Below are 17582 nucleotides of genomic sequence, written 5' to 3'. Positions count from 1 at the left end.
AGCACCACCCCCCCTCACTAACAGGGATGTAATTTGTACACAAAACGTGAGAGAAATAAACTTTTGTGCATATGGAACATTTCCAGGATCTTGTCTGAAATAAAAAGAGCTGAAATAAAATGGGACCAATACTTCACATGTTGCGTTTATATTTCTGTTCAGTATATATTAAAACCAGGAAAATCTGGATAATCCCCTGCTGATTACAAAACCATAAATGTAATACATTTTGAGAAGAAAATTAAGAAAGCTCATAACCAATAGAAATGGCAAAAGTCTTAGCAGATACATACAGTGAATTCGGAAAGTATTTTTAGGTTTTTTTATTTTACCTTTAGTCAGATAAGAACAAATTCTTATTTCAATGACGGCCTAGGAACAGTGAGTTAACTGCCTTGTTCAGGGGCAGAACGACAGATGTTTTACCTAGTCAGCTCGGGGATTTGATCTTGCAACCTTACGGTTACTAGTCCAACGCTCTAACCACTAGGCTGCCTGCCGCGACAAGGGTACCAAAATATTTCTGTAGAATTGAAGGTCCCCAAGAACAGTGGCCTCCGTCATTCTTAAATGGAACCACCAAGACTCTTCCTAGAGTTGGCCGTCCGGCCAAACTGAGCAATCAGGGGAGAACGGCCTTGGTCAGGGAGGTGACCATCGGTTTGATGGTCACCTCTGTGGAGATCGGAGAATCTTCCAGAAAGACAACCATCTCAGCAGCACTCAACCAATCTGGATTTTATAGTAGAGTGGCCAGACGGAAGCCACTCCTGAGTAAAAGGCACATGACAGCCCGCTTGGAGTTTGCCAAAAGGCACCTTAAGGACTGTCAGACCATGAGAAACAAGATTCTCTGGTCTGATGAAACCAAGATTGAACTCTTTGGCCTGAATGCCAAGCGTCACGTCTGGAGGAAACCTGGCACCAACGATCCTAAGCACACAGCCAAGACAACGCAAGAGTGGCTTCAGGACAAGTCTCTGAATGTCCTTGAGTGGCCCAGCCAGAGCCCAGACTTGAACATCTCTGGAGAGACCTGAAAATAGCCATGCAGTGATGCTCCCCATCCAACCTGACAGAGCTTTAAAGGACCTGCAAAGAGGAATGGGAGAAACAGCCCAAATACAGGTGTGCCAAGCTAGTAGTGTCATACCCAGGAAGACTCAAGGCTGTAATCACTGCCAAAGGTGCTTCAACAAAGTACTGAGTAAAAGGGTCTGAATACTTATGTAAATGTGATATTTCCATTTTATTTTTTATAAATTGCAAAAAATATCTAAAAACCTGTTTTTGCTTTGTCATTATGGGGTATTGTGTGTAGATTGATGAGGAAAAGAAACAATTGAATCCATTTTAGAATAAGGCTGTAACGTAACATGGAAAAAGTAAAGGGGTCTGTAAACTTTCCGAATGCACTGTATCAATAAAACAGGGTTTATTAAAAATAGACACCTACAAAACAAATACAAGAACGTGTTTCAGTTTAACACAAGACACAAAAAAATCAAGATATAGATTTATCAATAATGGCCATTGGTGCTGAAAAGGCTTTCGACAATCTTGAATGGCTTTTTATATTCAAAACTTTGGAATTTTTACATTTATTATTTCAACTTTTCAGCTGAAATAATAAATATAATAAAATAGAATACAAATGTCCGAAAGCAAAAATATACACAAATAATACATTATCTGATTAAATTGTTTTAGAAAGGGGCACAAGACAGGGATATCCTCTCTCCCCCTCCTGTTTGCACTGGCAATTGAACAGCTTGCAGAAATAATTAGACAGGACCCAAACATAACAGGTATCAGTATTGGTAAATATGAATATAAACAAATCTTATTTGCAGATGATCTCCCGATACACCTGAACAATATTGGCAGCTCAATGCTCAGGATATAACATTTACGTGGAATTGTTTTATTATAATGGCAATAAGAACAATAATAACTCATGATCTACAGCAATCCTTTAAGTGGACCACACAAAATATCAAATACTTAGGATGCTTAATAAGTTACAACAAACATACAAAGATAACTTTATCCCATTACTCAACAATATGAAAGCAGATCTAAATAAATTGAATAATCTTGTGCCAATGTTAAAAAGTCCATAGTTATGGGCGGAGTCAGAAAGTTGGCTGTCAGAAGTGTTACAATGTAAATTGACTTTTAATCCGTCTGTCTGCATATTTCAAGACAAGACATATGATGGTGCAGTGAGATACCTGATGGGTTGGATGATATTTTTCTCGTCAATCATATTGAAAAAACGTATACTTAACTGGAAATCAACCAATCCTCCATCATTAACACAATGGAAAGGTCAAATGCTTTATCGGAATGTTGAAAGTGCGTGGGCGACGGAGAGAAACAAAAGGTGCAGTTTTAGGCCATGTGGAGGAGAGCGATGCAGGCGCTGGAGATGTTGTGAGCAGGTGTGTCGTGGCAGGGGTGATGTTGTGGATGATTGTGAGCATCTGTATGTTGTCGTTTGTATGTGTATGTTTAGCATTGTTAATATATATATATATATATTTACAAATACACTGCTCAAAAAAATAAAGGGAACACTTAAACAACACAATGTAACTCCAAGTCAATCACACTTCTGTGAAATCAAACTGTCCACTTAGGAAGCAACACTGATTGACAATAAATTTCACATGCTGTTGTGCAAATGGAATAGACAACAGGTGGAAATTATAGGCAATTAGCAAGACACCCCCAATAAAGGAGTGGTTCTGCAGGTGGTGACCAGAGACCACTTCTCGGTTCCTATGCTTCCTGGCTGATGTTTTGGTCACTTTTGAATGCTGGCGGTGCTTTCACTCTAGTGGTAGCATGAGACGGAGTCTAAAACCCACACAAGTGGCTCAGGTAGTGCAGCTCATCCAGGATGGCACATCAATGCGAGCTGTGGCAAGAAGGTTTGCTGTGTCTGTCAGCGTAGTGTCCAGAGCATGGAGGCGCTACCAGGAGACAGGCCAGTACATCAGGAGACGTGGAGGAGGCCGTAGGAGGGCAACAACCCAGCAGCAGGACCGCTACCTCCGCCTTTGTGCAAGGAGGAGCAGGAGGAGCACTGCCAGAGCCCTGCAAAATGACCTCCAGCAGGCCACAAATGTGCATGTGTCTGCTCAAACGGTCAGAAACAGACTCCATGAGGGTGGTATGAGGGCCCGACGTCCACAGGTGGGGGTTGTGCTTACAGCCCAACACCGTGCAGGACGCTTGGCATTTGCCAGAGAACACCAAGATTGGCAAATTCGCCACTGGCGCCCTGTGCTCTTCACAGGTTCACACTGAGCACATGTGACAGACGTGACAGAGTCTGGAGACGCCGTGGAGAACGTTCTGCTGCCTGCAACATCCTCCAGCATGACCGGTTTGGCGGTGGGTCAGTCATGGTGTGGGGTGGCATTTCTTTGGGGGGCCGCACAGCCCTCCATGTGCTCGCCAGAAATGCCCTCCATGTGCTCGCCGCACAGCCCTCCATGTGCTCGCCAGAAATGCCTGACTGCCATTAGGTACCGAGATGAGATCCTCAGACCCCTTGTGAGACCATATGCTGGTGCGGTTGGCCCTGGGTTCCTCCTAATGCAAGACAATGCTGGACCTCATGTGGCTGGAGTGTGTCAGCAGTTCCTGCAAGAGGAAGGAATTGATGCTATGGACTGGCCCGCCCGTTCTCCAGACCTGAATCCAATTGAGCACATCTGGGACATCATGTCTCGCTCCATCCACCAACGCCACGTTGCACCACAGACTGTCCAGGAGTTGGCGGATGCTTTAGTCCAGGTCTGGGAGGAGATCCCTCAGGAGACCATCCGCCACCTCATCAGGAGCATGCCCAGGCGTTGTAGGGAGGTCATACAGGCACGTGGAGGCCACACACACTACTGAGCCTCATTTTGACTTGTTTTAAGGACATTACATCAAAGTTGGATTAGCCTGTAGTGTGGTTTTCCACTTTAATTTTGAATGTGACTCCAAATCCAGACCTCCATGGGTTGATAAATTGGATTTCCATTGATTATTTTTGTGTGATTCTGTTGTCAGCACATTCAACTATGTAAAGAAAAAAGTATTTAATAAGATTATTTCATTCATTCAGATCTAGGATGTGTTATTTTAGTGTTCCCTTTATTTTTTTGAGCAGTGTATATAATAACCATAATGTTGAAGTAAACTTGGACTCGTGATGATATGTTACGTTGTAGACTATAGCACACTACGATGTGGAAAAAGCGTGAAGAGTTTATAGGCAGATTAAATAAGCTATGATGAACTTCCTCATATTGTAGTTAAAAGTGCACAGTGATGAGATTCAAATTTTCAATAAATATCGAGGGTATTATTTGAAAGCTGGTGACATGATAATCGTTGCTGGGCTTTTATTATCAAATAAAAATAATCTTTCTCTTATCCATTTCTCATCATATAACCTACCCTGTCAAATTTCTCAGCGACCACTGTCTAGACTAGAGAGCATATGCCAAAAACAGATTGGGCAAGACTGCTATTTATCGCAACAGTTTTTGTGACAAAGACATCAGTAGAGTTCAAAATGAGATGTAAACACGTTGAACTTCTAATTTTTATTCGGTAGTTGGAAACTTAAGCTCAAAAGTGATTTTTATGTGCACTACGTCATCACGCACAGCTTTTTATCCACAACATGTCAGTTTGATGGAAACTCTCAAAATTCTCATTTTTTTCTATGTGGATTTTTGAATATTTGCATGAAAATCTGTTGCATATTGGATGGAAACCTAGCTAGTCTGAATTAAAAAACAAAGCTATAAACTCCAAGCCAATAAAGAAAATAAACAGACAGACAATCGCCAGGATTTACCATGGAAGGGATGAGTGGCTATTCTGGACAGGCACTGGATGACCATCTCATGTGAGGTCTTGAGTGAGAGAAAGAGGAAATCAAACTGTGCCAAGTATCAGTGGGCATAGCTATGCAAAACTGCTACATCTAACATGTTCAGAAATCACCAAGTAGGCAATACTGGAATCTATTGCAAACACTAAAAATAAGACCAGCAATATAGAACTGCACAACAATGTTATATATCATTAACTGCAACATAAGAGGGGATTTATTAATAACTTATTACAGGTATTATAAATATATTAGAAGTCCATGCTTTCATTCAAAAGGTATTGTATTGATGTATTATTTAAATAAACACACGGAGTATACAAAACATTAGGAACACCTTCTAAATACTGAGTTGCACCCCTCCCCTTTTGCCCTCGGACCAGCCTCAATTCGTCTGGGCATGAACTCTACAAGGTGTCGAAAATGTTTCACAGGGATGCTGGCCCATGTTGACTTCAATGCTTCCAACAGTTGTGTCAAGTTGGCTGGATGTCCTTTGAGTGTTGGACCATTCTTGATACACACAGGAAACTGTTGAGCATGAAAAATCAACAGCGTGGCAGTTGTTGACACAAACCAGTGCGCCTGGCATCTACTACCATACCCCGTTCAAAGGCACTTAAATATTTTGTCTTGACCATTCACCCTATGAATGGCACACACGTCTCAATTGTCTCAAGGCTTAAAAATCCTTATTTAACCCGTCTCCTCCCCTTCATCTACACTGATTGAAGTTGATTTAACAAGTGACATCAATGAGGGATCATGGCTTTCACCTGGATTCACCTGGTCAGTCCATGTCACGGAAAGAGAATATTTTTGTGTGTGTGTGTGTGTGTGTGTGTGTGTGTGTGTGTGTGTGTGATGTATGTATGTAATATATATATATATATATATATATATATATATATATATATATATATATATATATATATATATATATACAAATTATATGGATATCGTAATCATAATACTTCCAGACCAGAATGTCTAGAAAATGGAGCGTGATAAGGAGCGAATTCATTCCAACCTAATAAACTCAACTGGCTTCACATGGACACACTTGACATTTTATACTTTTATATTATGCTCCCTTTCACACTTCGACCTCTCACCTCTTTCATCACTTTCCTGAGGGAGGTCTTCAAGTCGTCTCTGTTCGATACATGCTCCGCCTGCTCTGCTGGAATGGCCTAGAGAGGGAAAAGAAGGGCTTAAATAACCTTATATATGGGGTTCTTCCCACATACGGTCACAAATGCATTATTCAATTACATGTGTCTCTCTCATTTGATAAGGACACTGACTACATATTGGCAAGCTCCGATAATTGGTTGGATTATACACTTTGTGGCCAGAGTGGCGAGTTTCAAAAACCTATTCAGAGCAGTTGCAGTTATGAGTGATTATGAACTACCACTCCTCTGGGTCTAGGATTCCCTTGCCTGTTTGACTTTACTCCGGACCATGGTGGAGATGGCACTGGACATTATACGAGGGGATAGACCTCGGAAGAGTCCCATCTTTCCATCAACCCTTACGATGTGCTGTGCTGTGGACAGATAGACATCACAGTCCTATCAACTGTTATTCCCCATATACAGGGTGACCAAGGATGATAACCCATGGGTGAGACTCACACACCATAGGAGAAGAATCCAGGTAGGTACAACACTTTCCTCCCAAACATGGTGGTTCCAACAGTTGGGGTGAGGGGCTCATGTCCAATCTGAAAGCACACATAACTCACTGGAAGCAAGCTGGCATACTGAAGGGGAAGCATTTTGATATATTTTTCATAGCTGTTGTAGCTAGCTAGGCCCTAGTTGTAGTGGTAGGATCTTAGCACTTGCAGTTGGCAGAGAGGTGGCATCTTGGACAGTTAGGTACTGAAAAGGGCAGGCTGGCATGCAGAGAATTTGACCAAATGTAGCTAAGGTTGAATGCAAATAATGTCAATTTCGCTTTATCTGTCCTCCCCAGACACACATACTTATGAGAGATAATATTGGCTATGCTCAACGCTTGAGGTTTGACTGGGGGTGGGCAAAGCCAGGACTAGAGATGATGCCATCTCTGAAGTTAGTTATTTAGTTAGTTAGCAAGCTAGCATGATCGAAATATGGTAGGAAAAGGGGGTGAAATACCAAAACATTTATAAATAAGCTAACGTTAGATCTAGACAGCAAACTCCCTAGCTAGCCGGCAAGCAAACTCAAACACCCCAATCATAATCCTGAAAGTGGGACTTCAAAGTGATAGCCTTCGTGCTTACTGGAAAAATGATTAATAACTCAAACCAATGTATATTTAGCTAAATTGAGTAACTAAGTAAGTAACTAGCTAGCTACCTGAATTAGCAGTTTGACGTACAGAAGCGGGTGTGTGATCGCTGTCACCCCGGCTCCGAGAAGCACGATTGCCGTGTCCATGTCCACGGCCGTCGCGGACGCATCCTGGTCAAATCTGAGGGGCTCCCTTCGCCCACCTGTATCGCCAGACAAGTTCTCAGGTGTCACCATTTTCACGGCGATATTGAGAGGAATCGTCCAGTCGACAGTTCCACAGGCTGTGGCGAGGAACGGGATGCGCAAAACAAGAACATGTCACGTGATTCCTCCGAGGATCCACGACAGAAGAGGCGGGGCTACTTTACCTCCCTGAGGAAGAGGGATGAGCTGCATGCTCCTTTCTATCCAGCAGATGGGAGGGTTGCGTCATTTCCCTAACAGTACACTACAGCTCAGTACAAAGAGCCCAGTTCTACTGCCGAAGATCAACCCATATTCACATGCCATGTAAACTTCGATGATGTAATTGTGAAATGGAAATTGTGAAGACATATGTGGGTCATTCTATGAAAATGGTGGCTTTTTGAACAGCCAACTTTGAGAAATTGTAATTACTTTTTTTTTTAAATCAAAACTTAGTCAGATAATAGTTAACCACTTAACATTATAAATCAACATAATTGCCAGCTTAACATTTTTTTTTTTACTACATTACATAAAATAATTATTGTGCTGCCTTTTGGTCACTGGTGTTACCTATATTTTAGATGACAATTCAGGCTTTCTAGAATGTCATTTCAGTATTTAATTTGCATATATAATCAAAGACAGAAAAGGTTAATGATAATACTAAGAAATTGTTTGGATTAGTAATAATGTACTTTAAACATTCATATGTAAAGTTCTATTGTCTGACATTTTTCCGTTTATACTATTGTTTTTTGTAACGTTAGAAATAATTGAGGTTGAGTCATCAAAATTGAATGATGATATCCTTAAAATGTTTACTAATGAATGTAGCAACAGTTAGGTAGATACAAAAAACATATTCAATTAAATTGGGCAACTCTGATGCCAGAGCACCAATATGCCATACAGTAATAACAGTGACACAATGTAACACACCAGTGACACAATGTAAAACCAATGACAACATAAGATTATTTCAAATACATTTTAACAATTTATTAGTAATATTTTTTACTACAAATAATTTCAGACTTCATTTAATATGAACAATAAAATTAGGGTTATTGGTCAAAGATTAAGACCAAAAGATAAAGCCTATTGACTAAAATGTGTCTTTCAAAACACAACATTGTCATACAAACATATTAAACATATCCACTAGAACATTAGAAACACCAACATTGTCATACAAACATATTAAACATGTCCACTAGAACATTAGAAACACAAACATTGAACATACACTAAAACTGTTTTCCTAACCACACTGATACAAACATTTTGTCTGCAGTAAAACATGTTCATGGAATTTTTCCTGTATTGTTCTTCACTTTTACTTCAGATATGTTTGTCTTTGCCATGCTATTGTGTTGCGTTCATAACTTATCATCTCTGAGCCAATCTCCATTGCTTTCTAGCTACTGGCAGCTTCTTCACTTGTATCCAGTGCACATCTGCCACTTTCACGCAGTCAGGTGCTCCTCCAAGTACTTCCAGACACTGTGGCAAATTTTAACTGACCTTTTGTTCACTGGCAGCAGCTCTGGCATCAGACAATCTGGTCATCCCCATACCAGTTGATATCATCTCTTGGGCTTGGCCAGTAGAACTTGTTGGCATTATGTTCTTCAACCTCTATTACAATGCCAGGGTATGGTTGTTGGTCATAGTTCACAATACACCACTGTCCACTGTGGTGAGACTCGATGACATCTGGACGAAGTGGAGCTGAGGTATCTAGATCGATGAAATCTGGTTGATGTGGAGGTGAGAGATCACGGCCATTAGCCGGCATTGTCGGGAGGGTGACTTCTTGGATTCCATAACATGGGCAATCCCACAAGCCTTCCGCTGCCTGGCAGACAACTTATGTCTCTATATTTTAGGATGCCAGGTGTGATACTTACAACCTGGTGCATTCCCATTGTTTCTTTTATGGTATCCAGAGATACCACAGACATCTTCTGTGCCTTTCTTTCCACCTCTTCCTTGCTGACATAATGCAACTGTATTTGACTGCCAGTCCCTAAACTCCTTGTAGAAAGACATTGCATCCGTTATGTCTATCCCGTGGCGGACCAAGAGGTTGGCTGACCTCTAATGAACCCCCCGCTCCATCCGGAGAACCTTTTCTGTGACTGGCCTCAAAAAAAGTTCCACATAGTCCCTTGGAAGCCCTTCTTGTAAGGTTCTGTGCAAACTATGTAAAAGTTGCTCTTCTGTTTATATTGCAGTCCCTCCAGGATTTCGCACAAGTTTCGAGTTGTTCTAATTGATGAAGAGGCCGGTCAGCCTTGTAGAGTGCTTCTCGTCTTTGTTCTTGGACTGTCAAGGTCTTGATCTTTAGCCTGCAAACGGTAACAACGTTTTTTTGTATTTGTGGTGTAGTCTTTTGTACTTTTCCAACTTCTCTTGCAACTCTTGACGTTTTCTTCTGCCTATCTGTGCTTCTCTCCTGCGCACTCTCCGCCCTTGGATTCATTGCCTGTAAAGATGTTCTATATATAATTGTATTCGATTTCCAGTGTAAGATGCATGCAACATAATACAAACATGAAATCGTACTCTGTCACACCTATCCACAAAACTACGTACCTTGTTAAAACAGTATATATCAATTCTCGTGCCATGTGAAATATTGTGTAGGCCTAGTTAAAGGGATAGTTCATCTGAATTACATATTGGTTTCCTTACCATGTAAGCAGTCTATGGACAAGGTATGTCAGCAATCAGTGCTTTGGTTTTGGGCCACAAATGCAAAATAATTAGCATTTGAAACAGTGGCCAGGTAAACAAAAGCATAGCTTGCTGTTATACCTTGTCGATAGACTGCATACATGGTAAGAAAACCAATATGTCATTTTGTAATTTGGGTGAACTATCCCTTTAAGTAACTCTGTAGATACAGAGTACATATGTCTTCCAACAGACACATTGTCTTAATTCTGACCTTGCAGACATGGGTTCACTGTTTGGAGTGGATGGGGGAGGGTCAACACTGTCATTCCTGCTCTCAATCTCTCTGTTTTGCCTGTCTGATCCGCCATTTCCTTCGCTCCTGTCTTTTTTCCCTTTCTGAGAGATCCTTACTCTTTCTTTTTTGAATCTCTAAATCCTTTAAGTCTGGGGTTTTTGTTTAAGGTAGGCTGCTCTGCGGTGTGGGTCAGCATCCCTGCGCTGTCTGTAGAGTCTTTGCTTTTCAGCAGCACCTAATTTCGCCATATCTATCAAAAGGAAAGCCATATTATGTGATTACAATATTGAAACAGTAATAAAATGCTATTAAGTCTTTTTTAATATAATTGTTGAATGTTTTATAAAACATTACATTGAGAAAAAAGTTTGTGGTGTTATTGATTGTCACTGGCGTTATCGTCATGTCACTGGTGTTACCAGCAAGAACAACACCAGTGACGATAACACCAGTGACAAATCTGCAGACAAGATGGCATATCTAAGATGGCGGCCACTGTAGCTCAAACCACACTTCTTAAATTGTAAATAAATCACTTAATCATGCAGTTATCAATCATTTTAATTGTAATAATTTAATTGTATAATTACTATAAACTGTATAACATCATTGACATCTTCAGTCCTTGAATGAAATTACAAAGTTTATCATCAAATTGTTAACATATGAAGAGAGAGTGCACACTCACCATGTACTTTTCAAAACAGTCCCGTCTCCAATGAACCTTTGACCCAGGAAGAATTTGGCAAGGATATTGCATTTTTTAAAAGTGGTGGTTTTTATACATTTTAACACCTGTGACATGAAATTGAGAGACAGCTATCAACCGTAAATGATTTGTAATATTTATTTGATATTTTAGTTTTTTAAGTAGTCCACTAAATAACGAAGTAGACAACTAAATTACTATCCTGACAGGTTGCATCACTGCCTGGTATGGCAACTGCTCAGCCTCTGACAGCAAGGCACTAAAGAGGGTAGTGCGAACGGCTCAGTACATCACTGGGGCCAAGCTTCCTGCCATCCAGGACCTCTATACCAGGCGGTGTCAGAGGAAGGCCCTAAAAATTGTCAAAGACTCCAGCCACCCTAGTCATAGACTGTTTTCTCTACTACCGCACGGCAAGTGGTACCGGAGCGCCAAGTCTAGGTCCAAGAGGCTTCTAAACAGCTTCTACCCCCAAGCCATAAGACTCCTGAACATCTAGTCAAATGGCTACCACTGCTACTCTCTGTTGTCATCTATGCATAGTCACTTTAATAACTCTACCTACATGTATATACTACCTCAACTAAGAGGTGCCCCCGCACATTGACTCTGTATCGGTACCCTCCTGTATATAGTCTCGCTATTGTTATTTTACTGCTGCTCTTTAATTACTTGTTACTTTTATCCCTTATTCTTAACCATATTTTTTTTTAACTGCATTGCTGGTTAAGGGCTCATAAATAAGTTGGTTAGGGGCTCACTGTAAGGTTGTTGTATTCGGCGCATGTGACGAATACAATTTGATAATACTTTGCTTTGTATTATGACATTTAAAGAGGGAGAAAAATATCATTTTAAACTCAAAATATGTCACTAAACCATGACTCCTGACCCGAGGGACAAGCCAATTTCATGGTACTGACCGTGCTTTACAATAAGTCAAAAAATGTTTTGCAATATAACTGTCTTATATATGTTTTAATAATAATGACACATACACATGGTTAGCAGATGTTAATCCGAGTGTAGCGAAATGCTTGTGCTTCTAGATCCGACCATGCAGTAATATCTAACCTAACAATTTCACAACTACCTTATACACACAAGTGTAAAGGAATGAATACGAATATGTGCATAAAAATACATGAATAAGTGATGGCAGAACAGCATAGGCAAGATGCAGTAGATGGTATAGAGTACAGTATATACATATGAGATGAGTAATGTAGGGTATGAAAACATTATATAAAGTGGCATTGTTTAAAGTGGCTAGTGATACATTTATTACATCAAGTTTTCCATTATTAAAGTGGCTAGAGTTGAGTCAGTATGTTGGCAGCAGCCACTCAATGTTAGTGATGGCTGTTTAACAGTCTGATGGCCTTGAGATAGAAGCTGTTTTTCAGTCTCTCGGTCCCCGCTTTGATGTACCTGTACTGACCTCGCCTTCTGGATGATAGCGGGGTGAACAGGCAGTGGCTCGGGTGGTTGTTGTCCTTGATGATCTTTTTGGCCTTCCTGTGACATCGGGTGTTGTAGGTGTCCTGGAGGGCAGGTAGTTTGCACCCGGTGATGCGTTGTGCAGACCTCACTACCCTCTGGAGAGCCTTACGGTTATGGGCGGAGCAGCTGCCATACCAGGCGGTGATACAGCCCGACAGGATGCTCTCGATTGGGCATCTGTAAAAGTTTGTGTGTTTTTGGTGACAAGCCGAATTTCTTCAGCCTCCTGAGGTTGAAGAGGCACTGCTGCGCCTTCTTCACCACGCTGTCTGTGTGGGTGGACCATTTCAGTTTGTCCGTGATGTGTACGCCGAGGAACTTAAAAACTTTCCACCCTCTCCACTACTGTCCCGTCAATGTAGATAGGGGGCTGCTCCCTCTGCTGTTTCCTGAAGTCCACGATCATCTCCTTTGTTTTGTTGACATTGATTGTGAGGTTATTTTCCTGACACCACACTCCGAGGGCCCTCACCTCCACCCTGTAGGCCGTCTCGTCATTGTTGGTAATCAAGCCTACCAATGTAGTGTCGTCTGCAAACTTGATGATTGAGTTGGAGGCGTGCATGGCCACGCAGTCGTGGGTGAACAGGGAGTACAGGAGAGGGCTGAGAACGCACCCTTGTGGGGCCCCAGTGTTGAGGATCAGTGGGGTGGAAATGTTGTTTCCTACCCTCACCGCCTGGCGGCGGCCCATCAGAAAGTCCAGGACCCAGTTGCACAGGGCGGGGTCGAGACCCAGGGTCTCGAGCTTAATGACGAGTTTGGAGGGTACTATGGTGTTAAATGCTGAGCTGTAATCGATGAACAGCATTCTTACATAGGTATTCCTCTTGTCCAGATGGGTTAGGGCAGTGTGATGGCGATTGCGTCGTCAGTGGACCTATTGGGGCGGTAAGCAAATTGGAGTGGGTCTAGGGTGTCAGGTAGGGTGGAGGTGATATGGTCCTTGACTAGTCTCTCAAAGCACTTCATGATGATGGAAGTGAGTGCTACAGGGTGGTAGTCGTTTAGTTCAGTTATCTTAGCTTTCCTGGGAACAGGAACAATGGTGGCCCTCTTGAAGCATGTGGGAACAGCAGACTGGGATAAGGATTGATTGAATATGTCCGTAAACACACCAGACAGCTGGTCTGCGCATGCTCTGAGGACGCGGCCGGGGATGCCGTCTGGGCCTGCAGCCTTGCGAGGGTTAACATGTTTAAATGTTTTACTCACGTTGGCTGCAGTGAAGGAGAGCCCGCAGGTTTTGGTAGCGGGCCGTGTCAGTGGCACTGTATTGTCCTCAAAGCGAGCAAAGAAGTTGTTTAGTCTGTCTGGGAGCAAGACATCGTGGTCCGCGATGGGGCTGGTTTTTCTTTTGTAGTCCGTGATCGACTGTAGACCCTGCCACATACCTCTCGTGTCTGAGCCGTTGAATTGCGACTCCACTTTGTCTCTATACTGACGCTTAGTTTGTTTGATTGCCGTGCGGAGGGAATAGCTACACTGTTTGTATTCGGTCATGTTTCCGGTCACACATTTAAGTGTTTTTCCTGGTGAATAAGGCCAGGACAGGAAAGCCACAATTTTCATAGAATGATCCAAATATCAAATTGATGTTAAAAAGTTAGACTCATCAAAATGACATTGCCTCAAACAGCACTGCAGACATTGAGATGAGACAGACTTAGCTCGAACACTAGCAATGGTCATCGAGGAAGTTGTTAAAAGGTTTTAAAGCTATTTTAATAAATGCAACAGTTGGACAATAGATGAAGATACCCCAAATGCTTTTTATTTTTATAATCCATCGGATAGTCACTGAATTATGGAATGCTTTCGACACCTTGTGAGTCCAAGCCCCTATGAATTGAGGCTGTTCTGAGGGCAAAAGGGGAAAAAAATGTGAATACATTTTTCTAGATCAAAAAAATATATACATTTTAGAATAAGGCTGTAACATAACAAAATGTGGAAAAAGTCAAGGGGTCTGAATACTTTCCGAATGCACTGTGTATATATACTGTATATACAGTGTGTTCAGACAATATAGATACTTTTTCTTCCCACTGTATAAATATATATGTCAACCCTTTAGAATTACCTGGATTTCTGCATAAATTGGTCATAACATTTGATCTGATCTTCATCTAAGTTACAACAATAGACAAACACAGTCTGCCTAAACTAATAACACACAAACAAGGTAATGACGTATGCAGGGACATCACTAGGGCTGGACTTCGGGCTTAATACAATAACTTGGGACTTTTACTATTTTGCAGAACTTACTCGGAAACATGCGTGCTATGTTTCCGTTGTCAACTTCTGTCTGCAATTGCATTAATAAAGGTTTTTGAATGATTTAATTAAAGATATTGTCTGAATGCTAATTTCACCAAGGAAAACGGAACGAACCCCAACAGTTCCAAACTTCTTCCATTTAAGAATGATGGAGGCTATTGTCTTCTTGGGGACCTTCAATTGCTGCAGGCATTTTTTGGTACCCTTCCCCAGATCTGTGCCTCGGCACAATCCTGTCTCAGAGCTCTACAGACAATTCCTTCAACCTCATGGCTTGGTTTTTGATGTGCACTGTCAACTGTAGGACCAGGTGTGTGACTTTCCAAATCATGTCCAATCAACTGAATTTACCAAAGGTAGACTCCAATCAAGTTGTTTTTCCTAGCCACCGTGCTTCTACACCTGCATTACTTGCTGTTGGGGTTTTAGGCTGGGTTTCTGTACAGCACAGGGCAAAAAATAAATGTGATTTGATTTGTAGAAACACCTCAAGGATGACCAATGGAAACAGGATGAACCTGAGCTCAATTTGAAGTCTATAGCCAAGGGTCTGAATACTTAAGTTATTTTTGTTACTATTTATTTCGTAACGTATATTGTCACAGTGCCTTCAGAAAGTATTCACACTCCTTGACTTTTTACACATTTTGTTTTGTTACATACAACCTGAATTTAAAATGGATTAAATTGAGAGTTTGTGTCACTGGCCTACACACAATACCCCATAATGTCAAAGTGGATTTAGGTTTTTCCACATTAATAAAAATGAAAGTATTCAACCCCTTTGTTATGGCAAGACTAAAACAGTTCAAGAGTAACATTTCAGGAGTGATTTCTGCATAGTTCATCTTTAACAAATCACATAATAAGTTGCAAGGTCTCACTCTGTTTGCAATAATAGTGTTTAACATGATCTCTGTACCCCACACATCCAATTATCTGTCCCTCTGGCGAGAAGTGAATTTCAAACACAGATTCAACCACAAAAACCAGGGAGGTTTTCCAATGCTTCACAAAGAAGGGCACCTATTGGCCCACTTGATAATAAAAATAAAAAAGCAGACATTGAATATCCCTTTGAGTATGGTGAAGCTATTGAGTACACTTTGGATGGTGTATCAATACACCCAGTCACTACAAAGATACAGGCATCCTTCCTAACTCAGTTGCCAGAGAGGAATGGAAACCTCTGAGATTTTACATGAGGCCAATGGTGACTTTAAAACAGTTACAGAGGTTAATGGCAGTGATATGATAACATTGAGGATGGATCAATAGCATTGTAGTTACTCCACAATATTAACCAAATTGACAGAGTGAAAAAAAGGAAGCCTGTACAGAATAACAAATATTCAAAAACATGCATCCTGTTTGCAACAAGGCACTAACGTAATACTGCAAAAAATGTTAACCTAACTTTTTGTTCTGAATACAAAGTATTATGTTTTGGGCAAATCTAATACAACACATTGCTGAGTACCACTCTCCATATTTTCTAGCGTAGTAATGGCTGCATCATGTTATGGGTATTCTTGTAATCGTTACGGACTGGGGAGTTTTTCAGGATAAAGAAGAAACAGAATGGAACTAAGTACAGGCAAAATCCTAGAGTCAGAACTAGGTGATCTTGTCAAATGTTATCATATTGTCATTGATTTAAGATTTTTACACTAGCTAATCAAGTACTGATCGATTCATATAGTAATTCTGAACCTCAACGTTGAAATCAGTTAAGAAATTAGACTTTCCTGCCATCAACACAGTATAGATAACTGTTTGTTTTCTTTTGAAACCCTACATTGAAGTGTTTCAAGTACAATCTCCTGAGGACTACAAAGGACTAAAAAGTACAGAAATGGGGGACACTTGCATCTTTTACTCAGGAGGATTCCTTCATAGTTTCAAGAGAATTAAACAAACCCTGAGAAAGGAGCTAAAAAAAATACTTTTCCAACTTGGAATCCTACGGAAAAAGGTCACACATCGAGGAGGGCGAGGTGGTAGGAATTCTATGTATAAGCCAAAATAGTTCACACAGAACTGTACATCTCCCTCTCTTCCCCCTCTATGAAGAGCATATTCTGACTTTCTGCGGCCAGTTAAAAAGTATATGTACCCGTCACGACTTCCGCCGGAGTCGGTCCCTCTCCTTGTTCGAGCGGCGTCACCGGCCTTCTAGCCATCACCGATCCACTTTTCATTTTCCATTTGTTTTGTCTTTGGTTTTTACCCACCTGGTTTCAATTCCCCCATTACATGTTTATTATTTAACCCTCTGGTTTCCCCCATGTTTGTGTGCGTGTTTGTTTTATTGTAAGGCTGTATCTGACGGTTGGTATATTGTTACCGAGTTTTGTTATTACGCCCGTTTGTTTCGTGGTACCGGTATTTTTATGAAGACCACCATGCTTGCTATTTCAAGGTACTAAAAGCAGCCCGCTCGACCTTCTACTCTGCCATGATAGACAATTACTGAGGAAATCCCAGGACCTTGTTTTCCACCATCAGTGGCCCTCCAACAGCAATTACTGAACAATGCAACCGATTTTAGTTCTTCAAGGCTAAAATCAACACCATCCGAAAGAAGATTGTATCCTCCAACCCGGCTCCTACTCCCCCAACCATATCTGCTCCCCTCTAAGTGACTTTGCTATAGTCTCACCTGCTACCATATTAGAAATCATCTAAAAAAATGAAAACTACCAGTCGCCCACTCAACCCTATTCCAACATC

General features: G+C 41.2%; 1 protein-coding gene across 4 annotated transcripts in view; it reads right to left on the bottom strand.

Annotated features, from left to right (window-relative positions):
- LOC106566941 (mitochondrial carrier homolog 1) overlaps window positions 1–7516 on the bottom strand; it is a 44799-nt gene extending 37283 nt beyond the window's left edge. For all 4 annotated transcript variants that reach the window (XM_014135605.3, XM_045693344.2, XM_014135607.3 and 1 more), the window contains exons 1-5: window positions 7252–7516; window positions 6545–6629; window positions 6346–6452; window positions 6016–6093; window positions 4865–4922 (exon numbers count right to left, since the gene is read on the bottom strand). In XM_014135605.3, the coding sequence (XP_013991080.1) occupies window positions 4865–4922; window positions 6016–6093; window positions 6346–6452; window positions 6545–6629; window positions 7252–7422 (499 nt within the window). In that variant the 5' untranslated portion in view covers window positions 7423–7516. The remainder of the gene's footprint in view (window positions 1–4864; window positions 4923–6015; window positions 6094–6345; window positions 6453–6544; window positions 6630–7251) is intronic.
- Window positions 7517–17582: the final 10066 nt, after the last annotated feature.

The sequence above is a fragment of the Salmo salar genome, chromosome 13, assembly GCF_965601325.2.
Source record: "Salmo salar chromosome 13, fSalSal1, whole genome shotgun sequence".
NCBI lineage: Eukaryota > Metazoa > Chordata > Actinopteri > Salmoniformes > Salmonidae > Salmo > Salmo salar.
This window is presented reverse-complemented; position numbering and strand designations above follow the sequence as displayed.